This window comes from Sorex araneus, chromosome 3 (assembly GCF_027595985.1).
Source record: "Sorex araneus isolate mSorAra2 chromosome 3, mSorAra2.pri, whole genome shotgun sequence".
In the NCBI taxonomy this organism is placed as follows: Eukaryota; Metazoa; Chordata; class Mammalia; order Eulipotyphla; family Soricidae; genus Sorex; species Sorex araneus.
Window position 1 is genome coordinate 161,540,476 of NC_073304.1, and position 18,280 is coordinate 161,558,755.

The 18,280-nt window shown below is 40.6% G+C and overlaps 1 protein-coding gene and 1 non-coding gene across 2 annotated transcripts in view; both read left to right on the forward strand.

Annotated features, from left to right (window-relative positions):
- The window catches only part of DDX10 (DEAD-box helicase 10), a 251,787-nt gene extending 236,992 nt beyond the window's left edge, over window positions 1–14,795 (forward strand). The window contains exon 18 of the mRNA XM_004614141.2: window positions 14,264–14,795. Within this exon, the coding sequence (XP_004614198.2) occupies window positions 14,264–14,441 (178 nt within the window). The 3' untranslated portion in view covers window positions 14,442–14,795. The remainder of the gene's footprint in view (window positions 1–14,263) is intronic.
- Window positions 4,764–4,872, forward strand: LOC129403865 (U6 spliceosomal RNA). Its single transcript, XR_008629523.1, has one exon. It is a non-coding gene; the product is annotated as a U6 spliceosomal RNA (small nuclear RNA).
- Window positions 14,796–18,280: the final 3,485 nt, after the last annotated feature.

Below are 18,280 nucleotides of genomic sequence, written 5' to 3' on the forward strand. Positions count from 1 at the left end.
TTCTGTGTAAGCCAAGTTCCCATAAAGACGTTTCCTTTCCCCTGTAATTGCTTTGTTTGGGGGATATGATGCATTATTTATTATGTTAAAAATTTAGAGGAATTACTGCTGAAAATAGTTTTTTTAAAAGTCTAAGTGATATAATAGTTAAAAAATGTACTACTGACTTGTACTTCCCACTCCCTTGAGCCTTATTTATTGGAAAATCTAGTTTGGAGGGGCACAAGTGGGAAGGAGTCGGGTCATACTCGTGATTCATTGAGTAGAAAGTGTGTCTCCTGTTGTTTAATTTTAACTTGAGATTATCCATGTGTTCAATATGCCTAGCAACTTTTAAGAGAAATATCAGTCATCTCTTTTTTTTAAACAAAATTTAAAGTTGTATGAATTACCAAAACTCATACTAAGCTTTTTTCAGAACTTTGCGTAAATTGGGGGTGATACAAATTAATCTGGACTTTCTTTTAAATTATTTTGTCTTTTGCCTTTTGCCACTAATCTTAAAAAATTAAAAAGAATTTTCTGTCAAGTTCAGCATGAATGGAGACATTTCCTTATCAGATACTGGGGGTGAGGGATGGCAGTATTTTTTGTCTTAGAACTTGGAGGGGAGGGGGGTGTCTTCTGGGGTTCTTGGTGGTGGAACATGTGCACTGGTGTAGGGATGGGTGTTTGATCATTGTATGACTGAGATTTGATCTTGAAAGCCCTGTAACTGTTCTCACGGTGACTCAATTAAAAAGCATTAAAAAAAAAAAAAAGAACTTGGAGGGGGAAGACTGCCACAAGTGATTCCTGAGCACATAGGCAAGAGTAAAATCCTGAGCACTTTGGGTGTGGCAAGAAAAATGAAATGAGAAAAGGAAAGAGGAAACGATGCAAGGAGGAAGGGCAAGAGGAAGAGAAAGAAGGGTTACTACTCATTGAGGAGAGAAGGAAGTAGTAGCTGATATATAGTCTCAGTTTTTGTTTTTGTTTCTTTAAATTTTTTATTAGTGAATCACCATGAGGTACAGTTACAGACTCAAAACTTTCATGCTTGTGTTTCAGTCATACAATGGTCGAGTGCCCATCCCTCCACCAGTGACCATTTTCCACCACCAGTGTTCCCAGCATCCCTCCCCCTACTCTCACCCTGTCCTCCCCCCACTTCCACCCCCACCCCATCTTTCCCCCACCTCACCCCGCCTCTGTGGCAGGGCATTCCCTTTTTCTCTCTCTCTTTCCTTTTGGGTGTTGTGGTTTGCAGTAGAGGTATTAAGTGGCCATCATGTTTGGTCTATAGTCTACTTTCAGCCCACCTCTCCCATCCTGAGCGGGCCCTCCTACCACCCTTTACTTGGTGGTCCCTTCTCTGTCTGAGCTGCCTTTTCCCCCAACATGCGAGGCCGGCTTCTAAGCTGTGGAGTAATCCTGATAGTCTCAGTTTTACTCTAGTGCTTCATTGCTCTGTGACTGTTCGGATTCTGTCATTTTGCAGAAGTGCTTGGATTTCTGAGAAGATGGATAAATGGCTCAGGTGCCACAGTCCTTAAGGAACTTAGCAGTGTTTTCTTGCCCTGATTCTGGTATTGGTCAGCTTTATTTCTGAAAACTGCTGAGGCTGGCACTGTCCTTTTTTTTTCATTTTATATTGCTTCCTGCGGAATGCACACAGGGCCTTATGAATGGATAACATTTTTATTATTTTATTTAACAGTAATTTCCTTAAGCATCTTTTAAAAGAAGTTTTGGTTGTACCTGTGGAAGTGTTTGCTTATTGTATTGTTGGCCTTTCTTTCTGTCATTCAAGTGACCCTGTTTGAGTGAATCTGTTGAAGACTGGATTTTCTCATGAAGTGGTTTGAAGGACCAATGAAGGGGAAGACTATACTGATAAGTTCATTTTGCCAGATAACTAGAACATTGTGGACATGTTTGCTGGGTGATGGTCTCAAATATTGAAAACTAATCTTTGAAGTGGTTTGAGGAGAGAAGTTGATGTGCCTTTGCAGGGCACAGCTGTTCTGTATGTAGGCATATAGATAGCAAGAAAGGTACATGATAAAAACCAACCTTACTAGTTGTTTAAAATTTTTAATTTTGGAGAAAAAAATAATTGTATGTTCTAAATCTCTGTAGAGAAGGAAAAAATCCTGACCTGGACTCTGGCTGAGCTTGAGGGGAAAGGAATTTTGACCATCTTGACATTTTATGCAAACTTGTGTTGTGGGGATGCACACAGCCATGCGTGAGACATGTTAAACACATGAGTCAGTTCCATGTGTTTATCGGGAGAAGTGATTCTGACTCTTCTCGTTTCAAAGGGATGTACCAACCCAAAAAAACAGAGACTGAAGACCCAAACGTTTTTTCAATCTCAAATGATGTGTGCATTTTAGAAGAAAATTGATGCGTGAACTAGCGCTCTGATGCAGTCTTCTGCCTTTCGTCTCCTCACTACCCTCAGCCTTCTCTGATTTTCTGAATCCTAGGCTTTTTCAGAATGACATCTTTCCTTCTGCCCTTGCGGTTGTTTGTATTGAATGCCGAGCCAGTTCATATTTTCTTTGACTTAAATTGTTTTTACAAGGGTTTTTTTTTCCCCTTAGCACCTAGAAAAGACATACATCAAGGATATCAGACATTTTCACTTCAATTTCTATCTGCAGTATCCTTCACCATCAGAAGGAAGCTCAGCAGATTTTGTCAAATGTACTGCAGTAATTAATCTTCATTAGGACTGTTGCCCTGGCCTTGTAAATTGAAATTTATGATAAGAAGGAAAGTCTGTGGCATGACATATTTGCCAAAATGCAATTACTTCTAGATGGATTTAAAGATTTCTGAATTTTCTTTTTAGTCCCAGGTTCACTTTTAACTTAAAATTTTGTGGGGAAAAGACTGTTTATTGCTATGAATATAAGAAGGAGAGTTTCATATGGAAAAAGAATACAAACTAGACTGGGGCTCCGAACTCTCAGTTGCTTTCCACAGACAGCTTGGCAGCTTGTTCCAGAATGACCCCCGGGGGGCTTCTGTGAGTGAATCTTCCTCTTCTTACCTCCAGCCTCAGCTTGCTTGCAGTGAGAGCAATCCGTTCTTCCACCTGATTTCTGTTCTTGGCCTTTCAGAAAAGGAGAGCAAAAGACTGGTGCCTAGGAAGCTGCAGGGTCTCTAGTGAAGGGAATGTGCTTTCTTCCAGCAGCTCCTGGGCCTGCCTTTTGTCTTGCTGCTAGGGAGGCTGGTACAATGATGCTGAGCCTCTCTTTTGTGTGGCTACGTAGGCAAACTGCACACTCCTGATCTCCATGAATAAACACAGCCACTGCAGAAGGCGGAGCTCCTACGTGCAGCTTTGCCAACCGCTATCATATGGCTACACTCTCTGGGAAAGTGTCAGGCTTTAGAGTTCCGAGTGATTTGGGTGGCCGTCTTATAATTTCATTTTTGGAACTGCTTCTCCCAGCATCCATGAAAGTTGAATGCTCATTGTCTCTCACTGTTTCTGCAATGCCCCACATACAACCATGAAAGATGTTGACAGGTTTCACCAGCAGTTGCTTTTTGCTGTGATGCCGTGCCTAGAGTCCTATAACAGACAGTGCTTGGGGCATTCTTGAGGCTCAGAATAGAGATTCTGATGGCAGAATTCTTACAGCCCAGGGAATGCAAATTAACTGATGGTTGGGCGGGGAGAGGAGAGGAGCATTCTGCTCTCCTTTGATTGGATAGAGTTCATTCCCACTCCACTTAAAAAATGGCGTTTAACAATCACTCATCTTCCCTTTCATGACAGGTACTAATGTGTTTTTCTTGTAACATGTTATTGGTCCCACCTCTTTCCACATCTGTGCAGCTGTTGGCTAAAGCTTCCTAAGACTGAAGAATTAAAAATTCAAGTGAAGTATGCCTTACTAGTTTCTTCTGCGTGGGAAAATATTATGACAGTGAATCAATCTCTTCTCCTTTGACTTTTTCCTCTCAACACTTAGAAATTTAACAGAGGTCTGGTTCTGGGTAATTGGTCTTAGAAATTACAAGCATAGTTGGTCTGGCAGATGTAAGATGTGAATTGTGTGGAGTTCTGGGAACCAAGAGACTGAATGCCTGGCCCACATACACTGTTGCATGTAGTTTGGGGTGGTTGATCCATGGACTGTATTATCATCAGCTTCACACTGGGAGAGAAGTAGTCTTGTAAAGTTAAATCTCTCTTAGAACAAAGGTAGGTTACTTGGCCCTGTGGGACAACTGGGTTCTGAAGTCAGACAGACCTGAATTAAAATCTTACTCTTTTTTATAAATTGTTCATGTTGGGGAACTTAGTCACTCTGATCCTCAATCTTCTTCACTAGTCAAATGAAGATAATCCTTACCTTACAGAGCGATTATGTAGATCTTATGTAGATCTAAAGTGGGTAAAAGGAAAGTGGAGTCTGATACTAGGAAATAGGGAAATTAACATATGGCAATCATTTTAACTACTAAAAGCAAAAACTATGTGAGTAATTTTTAAATGAATTTACAAAATTATTGGAATAGATTTTCTTACGGCAGGTTCTGAAAAGACAATAGGTGCAAATGATGAACAGTACATCATCATCACTGTCATCCCGTTGCTCATCGATTTGTTCGAGCAGGCACCAGTAATGTCTCTCATTGAGACTTATTGTTACTGTTTTTGGCATATCCAATACACACGGGTAGCTTGCCAGGCTCTCTGAGAGGGGCGGAGGAATCAAACTCAGGTCGGCCGCGTGAAAGGCGAACGCCCAACCGCTGTGCTATCGCTCCAGCCCATATACTAAAATTGGAACGATACAGAGAAGATTAGCATGGCCCCTCGCAAGGATGAATAATACAGTGAAAACAATGCGATATAACATATTGCATTCAACATACAGGTAGAGAGTGTGTATTGCCAAATTGAAGTGTGGAAAATACCCATTCTGCTTATTCTCCTAATGGAATAGTCCTGTTACTGGGCATAGAGCAGTGCCAAAGAGAGCCTAGATTCCTGTCCTCATGAAGTGTAAGATAGTGGGGGCATGAAGAAGTAAATAGTGATAGCTGTGGGAGTTACAGGAAATCAGAGATCGACTTTTGATGAAGTGATTAGAATTAATTTCCCTGAGATGAGACTTGAAGAATTAAAAAACAAAACAAAACCTTCTGTTTAAGAAGGAAGAATAATTCATGCTGTGACATTGCATTACTATGACAATGAATTGCTGGGACAGTTGATTGGAATTTCTATATGTACCCTCATAATTTCTCAGTCATGATTAGTTAAATCATGCCAGTAGAGGTCCCTAGATTTCTTTTTCATCTTCTCATTCTTCAGTCATGTTTCCTGTGATGCTGTTTGATGTTGTAAAAGGTGGTGAGGATAGGAAATTAGGATAGTTGTTATTCTAGTCCACGAAGTGGCAGCTCATGAGAAAGGATTATGCTGGCAAGAAGATGTGTTTGAGTTTTGAGCTGTCTTTAAAGATGTGAGTAGAGATATGTTGAAGCTGATTGTTACACACTAATCTGGTTGGGAAAGAAATTTAGACTCAAGGTGCATCCTTCCTTTCTCTCACCTGCCTGCCCGCCCACCCTCCCCCTCCCTTTCTTTCCTTCTTTCTTGTTTTTTTTTTTGTGGGGGGGACAAAATATAATCAAGGTTAGAGTAGTAACCTTAAAATTTAAATGTTGCTCAGTACATCTCATGCAAAGCTATAGTTGTGGTAAATTTATTACTGCTACTACTACTACTACTATTATTATTATTATTATTATTATTATTATTATTATTATTATTATTATTATTAGTGTTGGGGGTCTAACTGGCAAAGAATTCACTTTACCATTAAGCTACATTACCAGCCCAGTAATGGTAAAATTGTAACTGGCCACAAATAGAATATCAACTCAATGGAAGTCATATGTTTGCAAAAATGAATTGTTGAGTTTAGCCATAATATGATTATTTCTATAATTTTGGAAAGCATGTGCAAAGCCATTTTATAATACTGGAAATATGAGCCTTTAAATACAAAGGATTGGTCAGCAGAGAGAATCTACAGACTAGCCTTAGTGCTCTCAGATGCTCCGAGCTTCGTACTCTCCTCTGTGATCTTTTGGAAATTGAACAAGAAGCCAAATCAGTGGGTTCTTTGCCTGCCTTTGGTTGTGGCTGTAGTTTTTGGAACTTCACACATCCCCATCCCCAACAATACCAGCTTTTTATCATTCAGATGAGTAGGTGTTTAGAGAATGACTGCTTTATTCAAATCTTCTCCAGAAAGGAAGAAGAAAAACAGTCTTAGACATTTAAAAAAAAAAAAAAGAAAATGAAAGAAAAAACCCAAACGTGGAGCTCTGGAGAGGTAGTACAGCAGAGGCTCTTGTGTTACACCCACCTGACCCGAGTTTGATTCTTGATATCACGTAGTGCTTCCAGGAGTAAGCCCTGAGCATGGAGTGCAGCCCCGGAACCAAAAACTAACATGGTAGGAACAAGATCTATACTGTAATATCGTTCAGAAGTAAAATATGGAAACAACCCGAGTGCCCTAAAACAGATGACTGGTTAAAGAAACTTTGGTACATCTACACAATGGAATTGCAGCTGTTAGGAGAGATGAAGTCATGAAATTTGCTTATAAATGGATAAACATGGAGAGTATCGTGCTAAGTGAAATGAGTCAGAAACAGAGGGACAGACATAGAGGGACTGCACTCATTTGTGAAGTGTACAGTAGCATCACATGAGGCTGACACCCAAGGACAGTAGATACAAGGGCCAGGGGGATTGCCCCATAGCTGGAAGACTGCCTCATGAGCGGAGGGGAGAAGGCAGATGGAATAGAGAAGGAATCACTAAGAAAATGATGGCTGGAGGAACCAGTTGGGATCGGAGATGCATGCTGAAAGTAGATAATGGACCAAACATGATGACCTCTCAGTGTATTTGTTGCAAGCTATAATGCCCAAAAGTAAAGAGAGAGTATGGGGAATACTGTCTGCCTTAGAGGCAGAGGGAGGGTGGGAAAGGGGGGGCCCGGGATATTGGTGGTGGGGAATGTGCACTGGTGGAGGGATGGGTGTTTTTGATCGTTGTGAGATTGTAACCCAAACATGAAAGCTTGTAACTATCTCACGGTGATTCAATAAAATTTTTAAAAAAATTTTTAAAAAGACCGTTCAGGAGTGCCCTGGAAGAGACTTAGTGCATAAGTTGTTATGAAGTAAGGAAGAATCTTTGAGGAAGATGTGACATGAGAATCACTATCACTATCACTGTCATTCCATTGCTCATCAATTTGCTTGAGCGGGCATCAGTAACGTCTCCATTGTGAGACTTGTTACTGTTTTTTGGCATATCGAATACACCACGGGTGGCTTGCCGGGCTCTCCAAGAGAGGCGAAGGGATCGAACCTGGGTTGGGCGCCTGCAAGGCAAACGCCCTACCACTGTGCTGTCACTCCAGCCCATGACATGAGAATAACAATTTATGAGAATAAAGATTTAAATAATTGTCAAACAGAAAAGGGACTTACAGGTATACTGAGACAAAAAAAAGTTGAGAACCTTGAGCACACTCAAGAAATAAAAAGTAGTGCAAAAGAAGCAAAGGCATATACAATGAGATATAATGCAGCGTAGGCATTATATTACATGGGATAAGCCTCTGCCTCATTATTGTCCTCAAGATTACACTAAATTATAGTGACAGGTAGTCACCAACATTTTTATGAAGAATTATAAGAACCACAATATGACCTACAGATAAATCATCCTTAGGTACATTGTGGGGTTGGCAGAAATAAGAGAAATGTTGCCTGGGATACATGGGTATTTCAATAAGGACCCCATTTGCAGAAGACTGGTTTTCTGCAGACTGGTTTTTTGGAGGGAATGGAGTTAGTGGAGGTGTTACCTGTTATTAAAGGTCCAATATGTGAAGTGAAAAGCAGAGCTGTCTAAAGCGTCCACAAAGCCCTTCGCATGAAGTGTAATTCTTGAGTCTAGCCTAGTGACCTCCAGCATTTTCATCATCAGAGAAACTTTTGCATTCAACCGTAACTAAGTGCTATAATTTCCAACCTCTACAAACTTCTAAGGTGTTGAGTATTTACAAATATCAGTTAATATCTAGCCCAAAGCATAGAAATCACAGAACTCAGTGTCTGGCACATAGTGACAAGTGCTATTGAAATAGTGATAATAACCTGTGACACATTCAAGTATGTCCTGTCCCCCATTCTTCAGTGGATGCAGAGACCCAGGTTAAAATCTGGGATGCACACCTCCTCTAATTTGAAACTTGGAATTATGGCGTGTGATTGACATCTACCTTTCCACTTAGAATCAATTTTCCCTTCAAACGTAATTGTTTTCCCCTTTGCAACACAGTAATATAACTATGCTATTGAAATACCACCTGGAAGAGTATTTAAAAACCATCCAAGGGTGGGAGCAGAGAGGTCAGACTCAGAACTTAGTTTGCTTGAGACAGGCTTGAACAGGTGCAGCCTTTGGATCCCTGCTGGAGGGAAATGGATAGATACTCTAGGGATTGGTGTGGTATTGGAATGATGTATGCATGAAACCAGTGTTGAAGTATTATATATCACAGTACACCAATAAAGATTATGAAATTTAAATTAAATAAAAAATTTTTAAATCTTTTAGGTGTAAATATACATCAACCTTTAAAAAACAAGAATGTAGGGGCTGGAGCAATAGCACAGCGGGTAGGGCGTTTGCCTTCTACGCGGCCGACCTGGGTTCGATTCCCAGCATCCCATATGGTCCCCTGAGCAGCGCCAGGGGTAATTCCTGAGTGCAGAGCCAGGAGTAACCCCTGTGCATTGCCGGGTGTGACCTAAAAAGCAAAAAAAAACCCAAAAAACCAAGAATGTATTTCTATTTCATATGGTTTTATAACTTCTTCAGCATCAGTAAATTACTAAAACATTTTAAATAACTGCATAGGGTTTCATGTGTAGCTCTATAACCCATAATTACTCCGCTTATGGTTGGACATTTGGTTTTTCAACTTTCTGAAACTTAATATTCCTGAAATTAAATTTATTTAATTAAAATGAGTCCTAATTTCATTTGAACTAGATATTATTTCTTGAATATTCTTGCAGTGAAATTATTATTTACATCCTAAATTTCATTGGGATAATCTCCCAGAAGAGAAATTGTTGGGCATGCATACTTGAAAGATTTTTTTTCAAAGACACTGCCAAATTGTGCTCCAGAAAGGTTGAAGTAATTTGCATTCCCACTCAGTTTCCACTCTAATTGGGAGTTAAGATGCAGACAAATAAAAAGAAGAAAAATCTAACTAGAGTTAAGAATGCTAGGTGCAGAAAGAATAATAAGTAAAGGCTATGGGGACTCAGAGGAGAGGGATCACTTCTGAAGCCGAATTTGGACACCTTTCCAGAGTTTGGAAGATGAAGTAGTCTTGATGGTGTTAAAGCAAGGGAGGTACCATTTTTATGAAAGGCCAGTGTCTCTGATCACCTGAGCCAAGACCACGCATGTGGAGTGCCAGGAGGAGCCCTGTGGAAGGCTCGTGTGTGCATGTGTGTGCATGCGCGCAAGTGGACATACCATTTCAGGTCTTCTTTTGTTTCTCATAAATGTAAGCAGACTACACTTACTCTGGGTCCCTAACTACGTGTTAAGAATAGAAAGTTAAAACAATAGAAAAAAAACAGTTCAGGTTTCTCAAAGGATTTTGAAGTTTGAGTTGTGCACTGAGAAAGCTACATTTCATTTAATTACTTAATTACTAAACTTTCAAAGTGTTACTCATACTCCAGTTTTATAATCTTTTTCTCTTAAGTATTGCCTGTAAACAGATTGGCTCAAAACTTTAGGCATTCTGACAAGCATTTGGGTACCTGTTTTCTCACACACACACACACACACACACACACATTAAAGGTCATTGAAGATTGTCCTGTTATTGGTTTTGATAAAACATTTTTCATTTTTGTTTTGTTGTAGGGTTCTTTAATACAGCAGACATTCCTAATCACATCTTTTTGTTATTTAAGTGACTGCAGGATTATTTTAATTACTGCAGAACCTGAATTCTTCTGCTCTTATTATTTTTTGGTTTTATAGTCCTCTGAGCTGTGCCTTTGATTCTGAACCCATGTTTTATCAACCAATATGCTGTATGATGCTCATATTGAGCAGTAAATTGGTCCTTTTGACCTCACTTTCAGCATACTTTTACTTTTAGAGTTCCACTGTCTATTTAGCAAACTTTCCCATGATGCATGAACACCTAATAGAACTTTGTTTTTCGTTGACTGTTGGCTTGCAATATTATTTAATATAACCTTTAATTAGAAGATTTGCGAACCCACCCCATCATTTACAGAAAGTAATTTAATAACCAAGGAACTATGACTCCATTATTATATGTGATGATAAAGCAGTCCCACTTAAATTGGATTCAATAAAGCTCTCAGTAACTAAATAGGGCTAAAACTAACCTCACTTTTATCCTTTACATTAGTATTAAGAGATGAACATGCCACCATATCAATGCTGTTAGCATGCTCTGAATTTACAAGTGTATTGGATATTTTTATGTCTTTCACTTAAACTTTGACTTCTTTCAGCATTCTTTGCAAAGTAGGTCTAGTGGCTTCCTTCATATCCCTCCACCGAATAGTGTCTCTTCTTTCCTGAAAGATAACTCTGCCATACAGAGTGTTCGGCTGACAGATTTTTCCTTCAGTATTTTGATATCATCCCAATTCTTACTGGCCTGTAAGATTTCTGTTGAGATGTCCACTGATAGCTTATGGAAATCTCCTGGCACAGGGTAAGATTTTTTTCCCCTCATTCTTTTAAGATTCTGGCTTTGACTTTTGACAGTTATCCAGTACTATGTCTTTGAGATCTCAAGTTGAGTTTGGGGGCCTATGAGCTTCATGAATTTAGATGTTCCAGTCTTTTACCCCAAATTGAGAAGTTCTTAGATCTAATTTCTTGAAACAAACTTTCTGCCCACTCTTTCTCTTCTCCTCCTAGGATCCAGTAATTTCCCAGTTGTTTCTTTTTAAATTATGCCACAGATCAAATCATGTAGGCTTTCTGCACTTTTCACTTTTCTCTTTCTTCTCTCTTTCTTCTAAGAATTTCAAATTGTTTCAGAATTCTTGTCTGTAACTCACAGATCTTTGTTCTGCTTTTTTCATTTTTCTGTTTATCCTATTACAGCTTTTTTTATAATTCATAACATTCTCTAGATCTAGAATTTTTTTTCTCTTGTTAAATTTTTCATTTTGTTCATTATTGTTTTTCTGATTCTGCAGAATTTTCTTTCTATGGATCATACACACATTCTGAGCTTCTCCAACAGACCTGTTTTGATTTTTGCATTGGTTTGTTACAGATTATCATGTCTTTTGATATTGACTACTAGAAAAATATTGTGGTTACTTGATGGGGTCGTATTTCCTTGACTTTTTTATATTTGTAGAAGATTTGTGTTGCTTTCTTCACACTTGGAAAAGCTGTTACCTTCTTCAGTTTTTTTATCTAGAAAGAAACTTTCTGTCGTCAGCCCTGCTAGGGTTATGTGGCTTTCTCAGACCTATGGATACATCCATTCCCTGCTTCTTCTTCTTCTCACAGAAACTTATATGCTTATCCTGATTCTACAATACACCAGGCTGAATGTTGACACCCCCCTTTCGTTTTCCCAGCAGTGGCACTGAAATGGACGTTTTTGCTTTCTCCTGGGCTCACTGATTTCATGTTGTGCTCACTAGCTGTTTGCTATAATTTTCTCTCATTACCACTATTGGGAGCAGACAAGGATCTAGGAAAGCCAGGTTGGAGAGAGTAGTGGGTGATGTACTAGAATCTCTGCAGGAGTCACAGCCAGTATGGAGGTCTGTGTTTCTTTCATCCAGTGCAGGGTTGGGTCTCATGCTGGTGGATAGTGCTGGACCCCGCAGGTTCACAAAGTCACTTTGGTCTGTGTGAGGAGGCCAGATAATAGGGGGCATGAATGCTGAATGTCATGATGTCACTCTCTAATACCATAGCATTTGGGAAAGGCCTTTTCTAAAGAGACTAGATTATGACCATATTTAACTCCCTGCTAATTGTTTTCTAAATTCATTATTATGTTAATCTTCCTTTGGGATAAATTACCTATGAATCATCTATACCATTTTGAAATAATTTTTTTTATCAAGTTCCTGCCTCTTTGCTATGAAAAACAGTATGAGATATTTTTCTAGAATTTAAACTTGTCCATAAAACAGCAAAGCTGCTAATTGTGAAAATATTTAGGCTACATAAAATTTTCATCTTATTGTTATTATCTAAGCCAATCATTTCCTACAGGGAATATAACCTGCCAGAGCACATTAAGAAAAGATGCTTAGTAAAGCCCACTAATTAGGTTGGTTCTGATGAGCCACTCTGAAAAGCACTTGAAGTACATACAAAGCTAAAATCAGTATTACCTAGAACCAAATAAATCATATCACTACAGCCCAGCGGAATTGATGCAGGACTGGCCATACTCATAAACAAGTTAAGACTGAATCTTTTTTTTTTCTTTTTGGGTCACACCTGGCGATGCACAGGGGTTACTCCTGGCTCATGCACTCTGGAATTACTCCTGGCGTTGCTCGGGGGACCTTTTGGAACACTGGGAATCGAACCCGGGTCATGCAAGGCAAATGTCCTACCCACTGTGCTATCACTTCAGTCCCCCTGAATCCTTTTTTTAAAAGGTCCCTCTTCACTACTTTAAATCTTTGCTGACTGAATTCCCGTCATAGGAAACTGTTTCATGTCCAACTCTTGAGGCACCTTTAAAAAATGTTGTTATTTCCGGGTTAAATAACTTCATATGCTGTCTAGTTTGGCTCTACTCCCATGAAGAAAGAGAATGACTGTTGAGTCTTTTGGCATTGGGTGTTTCTGGGGTGTGAGTAGGGAACATTATTAAGTCTCTCTTCAGTCTGACAGGAAATAGATGTGCTGATGAGTGTGCATCCAGGCAGTCTTCTTAAAGTAGGTAGTTGGGATTGAACACTTTGTTCTCTTTTGGAATATACCATGTACTTGTTGCTGTTCATTATTAATATCAGTGTAATCTATTTGAGAAGGAATAGTTTAAAGTAGAAAGGAAAATATCATTTATATAATTTTACTTTATTCTTAACAGAAAGTTCCTCTAAGTAAGCTGTTTAATCTATGTCTTTACATATGAGAAAACTGAGACTTAGAAAATCTTAATTATTTAGCCAGGGTCTGATTGTGTCAGTGCCAATCTAAAGCTTTTTTCTATGGCCAATTCTTTGAATGCTTTCATCTAAATGTTGATAAATGAATCAACTTACTCTGTCAGTAGCCTGATTTAGGTCTGAATCATTCAGCTCTGGATTCAAATCCCATTTGTGTAATCAGTGTCCAGTCACTGAACTTCTTTTAACCACATTGTGGAATGAGGCTAATGCTGAACACACTGAGGATTTCCATGAGACTTAATGACTTACCTGTGGAAAGCGCAGAGGTCCATGTCAGAGCCCTTGGGAAATATTTTCTACTGCCATTGCTGAGCTGTCTTTTAAATGTTTATCCTGTACCCAATAACTGGGTAATTTTTAACATGGTGGTGTTTTATCTCTAAATGCTTTCACTAGGTTTTGCTTTTGCATTTTAATATATCAAGTGATTTTTCTCTACCTTCAGAAACAAGCCTGATTTATTTTAAATGGTCTTTGTCTTAATTGTGTGCAGAACTGCAGTAATGTGTATTTTCTTAAAACTGTGTCTTAGGTACAGATTTCAAAGAAGGGAAATTGTTTTGATGTCAAGTAATTTGCAATTTAATATCACAGATTCTGTTTCACTCATGAGCTATCACATTCAGTACCTAATGTCTGTTAGTCTACAACTGATAACCACTGTATGTAGAGGCTGTTTGATATGGCAAAGCAAGCAGACCATGGAACTTTGCATGCTCATTCATTGTGGATGATACAGCCCATACCTTCCTAGGATTGCTGAAAGGACTACATGAAACTGTACATACACATGACAGGACAGTGATCTTCCCCACATGTCCAGGGGAGCAGACTTAGTTATGACACAGACATCATGATACTGTGGTTTCTCGCTCATGAATATTGTAAAACTGGTATCTTATTGAAAATTTTGCTCTTTGTCAAGTGTTTGATTTTGAAATTCACTTTCAGTAAAGTAAATCATTGGATTTTTTCCCACCAGTGATACCCAGAAGAAACAGGGAACAAGGAAACGGAACAACAGTGAATTGGAAGATGGGGGACCCACAAGTCGAAACAGAAAGAAGACCAAGTGGGAAGTTCTGGAGCCCTTGGACACGGGCCTAACTTTAGCAGAGGATGAAGAACTGGTATTACATCTGCTCAAAAGTCAAAGATAAATAATTCCTGCTCTTTGCTTCTCCTGAAAACTACTAGTTATGGTCATAGGCATCAGAAAGTAAGAGAACAGTTGGCTTGGGCAGCCCTTGGATCCTGTGGATCTTGTGCCCAAGGGCTTTTCTAGTGACAGCTCCACTAGATTGTATCCACTTACTGCCACATCTAGTCATAGGAAATGCTGCCTTGTTGTGCTGGCGGGCACTGGAGACATGTCTAGCTTACCACATAGAAGCTCTATGTACTGTTTCATCATGTAGCTCATAGTTTCAGTGTATTTAACAGCCTAAAACTGTCATAGACCAACCCCAAGGAAAGAGTATTTTTTTTGAGATGATAATTAATAAACATTTCTTATAAAATTTTGTTTCTAATGTGTCCATTTATTTCAAACTGCTGTCAGGGGAAGGTTCTTTCTATTTGTTTTGTTTTTGTTTTTAGTTCTTGGGCCATACATGGCAGTGCTCAGGGATCACTCCTTGTCAGGAGACTTGTGGTGTGCTGCGTTTTGAACTCAGGTCAGCCATCTATAAGGCAAATGCCCTTCTCGCTAAACTGTTGCTCCAGCCCCAATGGCAACTGAAGGTTCTTAAAGTGACCAGTTCTTGAACAGTACATTGTTCCTACTCTTAAACTAATTGCCTTGAAGTTACCACTCAGAGGGAGCATATAGGATGCCAGGAATTGAACCTGGGTCAGCTGCATGCAAAGCAAGCCCCTTGCCCATTGTACTATCCCTTTGGCCCCCATGAGTCATTTTTTTTTTATTATTTTCCCCCTTTCTTAACTATCCTCACCTAGATACAAATGAAATTAACTTTCAGTAATGCCTATAAATTACTCATGAATCCATGAAAAGGGATTGATTGTGTCTTTCTACCTTTCTGGGTCTATATTTTTGTTCTGAAAAAGTTTCTCATTTCACACTGTTTCCTCATGAGCTGTAGCAACATCATGCAATCATCAGGCTGAGAAACTTGATGCCTTCTCAGCCTTGCCCTTCATTTAACAGTTCCTTTTATCCCTCCATGGTAAGGACTTTGCTCCATTTTTTTTCATTTATTTATTTTTTAATTAGTGAGTCATCTTGAGGGTACAGTTACAGATTTATACATTTTCGTGCTTGTGTTTCCCTCAAACAATGTTCAAGAGCCCATCCCTCCACCAGTGTCCATTCTCCACCACCACCCAATATCCTTCCCGCCCCCCAGTCCCATACCCCCCACCCCACCCTGCCTCTGTGGCAGGGCATTCCAATTTGTTCTCTCTCTCTCTCTCCTTTTGGGTGTTGTGGTTTGCAATAGGGGTATTGAGTGGCCATCATGTTCAGTCTCTAGTGTAGACTAGAGTAGTTTCAGCACGCATCTCCCTTCCCATGCGGGATTTCCAATCACATTTTACTTGGTGTTCCCTTCTCTATCTGGGATGCCTTTCCCCCAGCGTGTGAGGCTAGTTTCCAAACTATGGGGCCAACCTCCTGGTATTATATACTACTGTTCTTAGGTGTTAGTCTCCTACTCTGTTATTTTATATTCCACAGAAGAGTGCAATCTTTCTATGTCTGTCCCTCTCTTTCTGGCTCATTTCACTTAGCATGATACTTTGCATGTTGATCCACTTATATGCAAAGTTCATGACTTCATCTTTTCTAACAGCTGCATAGTATTTCATTGTATAGATGTACCAAAGAGGACATGAGGAAATGGAAACATATCCCCTGCTCATGGATGGGGAGAATCAACATTGTCAAAATGGCAATACTCCCCAAAGCATTATACAGATTTAACACGATCCCTATAAGGATACCCATGAAATTCTTCAAAAAAATGGATCAAGCAATCCTGAAATTCATATGGAACAATAAACGCTCCATTATTTCCTCATCTTCACAGCCTATTCCTGCAGTCAGAAGGATAGTATACATCCTTGAAATAGACTTACTTAGAGGTGAGAATAATAGTCAGGTAGGGACCACTGGGCCCCTTCTTTCACATAGTGGCCTGCCCTGTGGTGCTCAGGAGCCGTTCTGGATGATACATGGCCCAGCAGTGCAGTCCTGGCAGCTCAGTACTACGGCTGATGAGCTGGTGCTTGGAGCCTCCAGGGCCACATCTGGCGGTGCTAAAGGTTGGCCAGAGCATGTAGCATTGAGGATTAAACTCAAGGCCTCTCCCATGCAAGCGTGAGCTTCTCCCCTTTGAGCGATCTTCCCGGGCTTCCTGGGCGACTTCCCTTTCTTGAGAGTGATTTGTGAGCCATGAGAGGCAGGGAACTAATAGAAAAGGTGTTTATGGATCTGGGGAACTTGGGAGCCATTTTCTCCAAGGGAGGTCACCTTTGAGCAGGGATCATCACTGGGAACCCTGCACTGTACTCAGAGTGGCGGAAATACATCACCACTGAGCCTGAGCACTCACTCAGTAAATGCTCACAAATCCAGTAATTCCCATATGCCAGGCCCCGTACTTAGAAGAAAAACAAGCAGTCCCTCCACTGGTACCATGTAAGAGGGGAAACAAAAACCAACTGATGATTTCTGTATGTAAAGAAAAGAGCAGGAGGGAGGAGGGAGAGGAGGCCTGCATGAGAAAGCTGTTGGTGCAGAACAGGGCTGAGGCGATGTCAAGGTTGGTCAGAGCATGTAGCATTGAGGATTGAGTTCAAGGCCTCTCCCATAAGCAAAGCCTATACCCAGAGGCCACTTCCTGCTTAGACCTGTTTGGGGCTATTAAAAATGGACACACTTAGTGAATTGTTATGTAATATTTGAAATGCCCTCACCATGGAGAACCCTCTCCTTGCCTATCTGCCCTCCAGAGGGTACAGCATTTCTGAGAAGGGTGGGGAGGAAGGGAGGTGGAGGGAGCTAGTGTAGGAAAACGGGAAAAGTTGCAACTGGGCTGGAGAAATAGCACAGCAGGTAGGGTGTTTGCCTTGCACGTGGTCCATCCGGGTTTGATTCCCAGCATCCCATATGGTCCCCCAAGCACCACCAGGAGTAATTCCTGAGTGCATGAGCCAGGAGTAACCCCTGTGCATCGGTGGGTGTGACCCAAAAAAGCCACAAAAAAAAAAGTTGCAATCAATAGGAGAAACCATTGCCTGTCCTCTCAGACCATCTTACCTCTATGTGATCATGGTGCGATCTCCTCTCCCAGCCCTCACTGAGACGCTTCCAGGGAGGATGCTCATGCCCTATGGCCGGTAGTGCCGGCTGGAGCAGGAATGGGCAGTCAATGCACCGGCTTGCTGTTAGCCTGTGAGGGAAGCTGGTACAAAATTCTGCCCCCAAAGATGATGAATTGTAAAAATAATGTTCTTATTGTCCAACTGAAATTTAGAGAGCAACATAATAAGCTTGTAAGATAGACCAGGAAGTCTTTGATGAGCAGAAAGTGTGCCCGGATGGGAAGACAGGCACCAGCGTATATAAGTGACTAAGAGCTCTGACGAAATTTAGAGCAAGTGATTAGGAAAACGTGATTTGGAACGGGAAGCAAAGGCTGGAGTGAATCTAGACCAACGCAGCCAAGCCTGTAGGCTCCTTTGACTGGGAGCTCTAGGGCCACACCCCCTTCAGCCCTGTCCCCCTAGGTGTCATCTTTCCATAGGTCCATTGCTAGTTCAAACTCTTTCAGGTACTTAAGTATAATACCCCTGAGCTGGTCTGGGGAAGAGAGGTTGGACTAGGAAGAGCAACATTCAAGCTCAGGCCCTGCTCTACAGCGCTCTGGGGGTTCCACCTAGGTAGGTTGGTATGGTGGGGGGGAGGTGGCGGGGCAAGGCTTTGTATTTCTTTTGGCAGGGGCACACTCAGCAATGCTTAGGGATTACTTCAGGC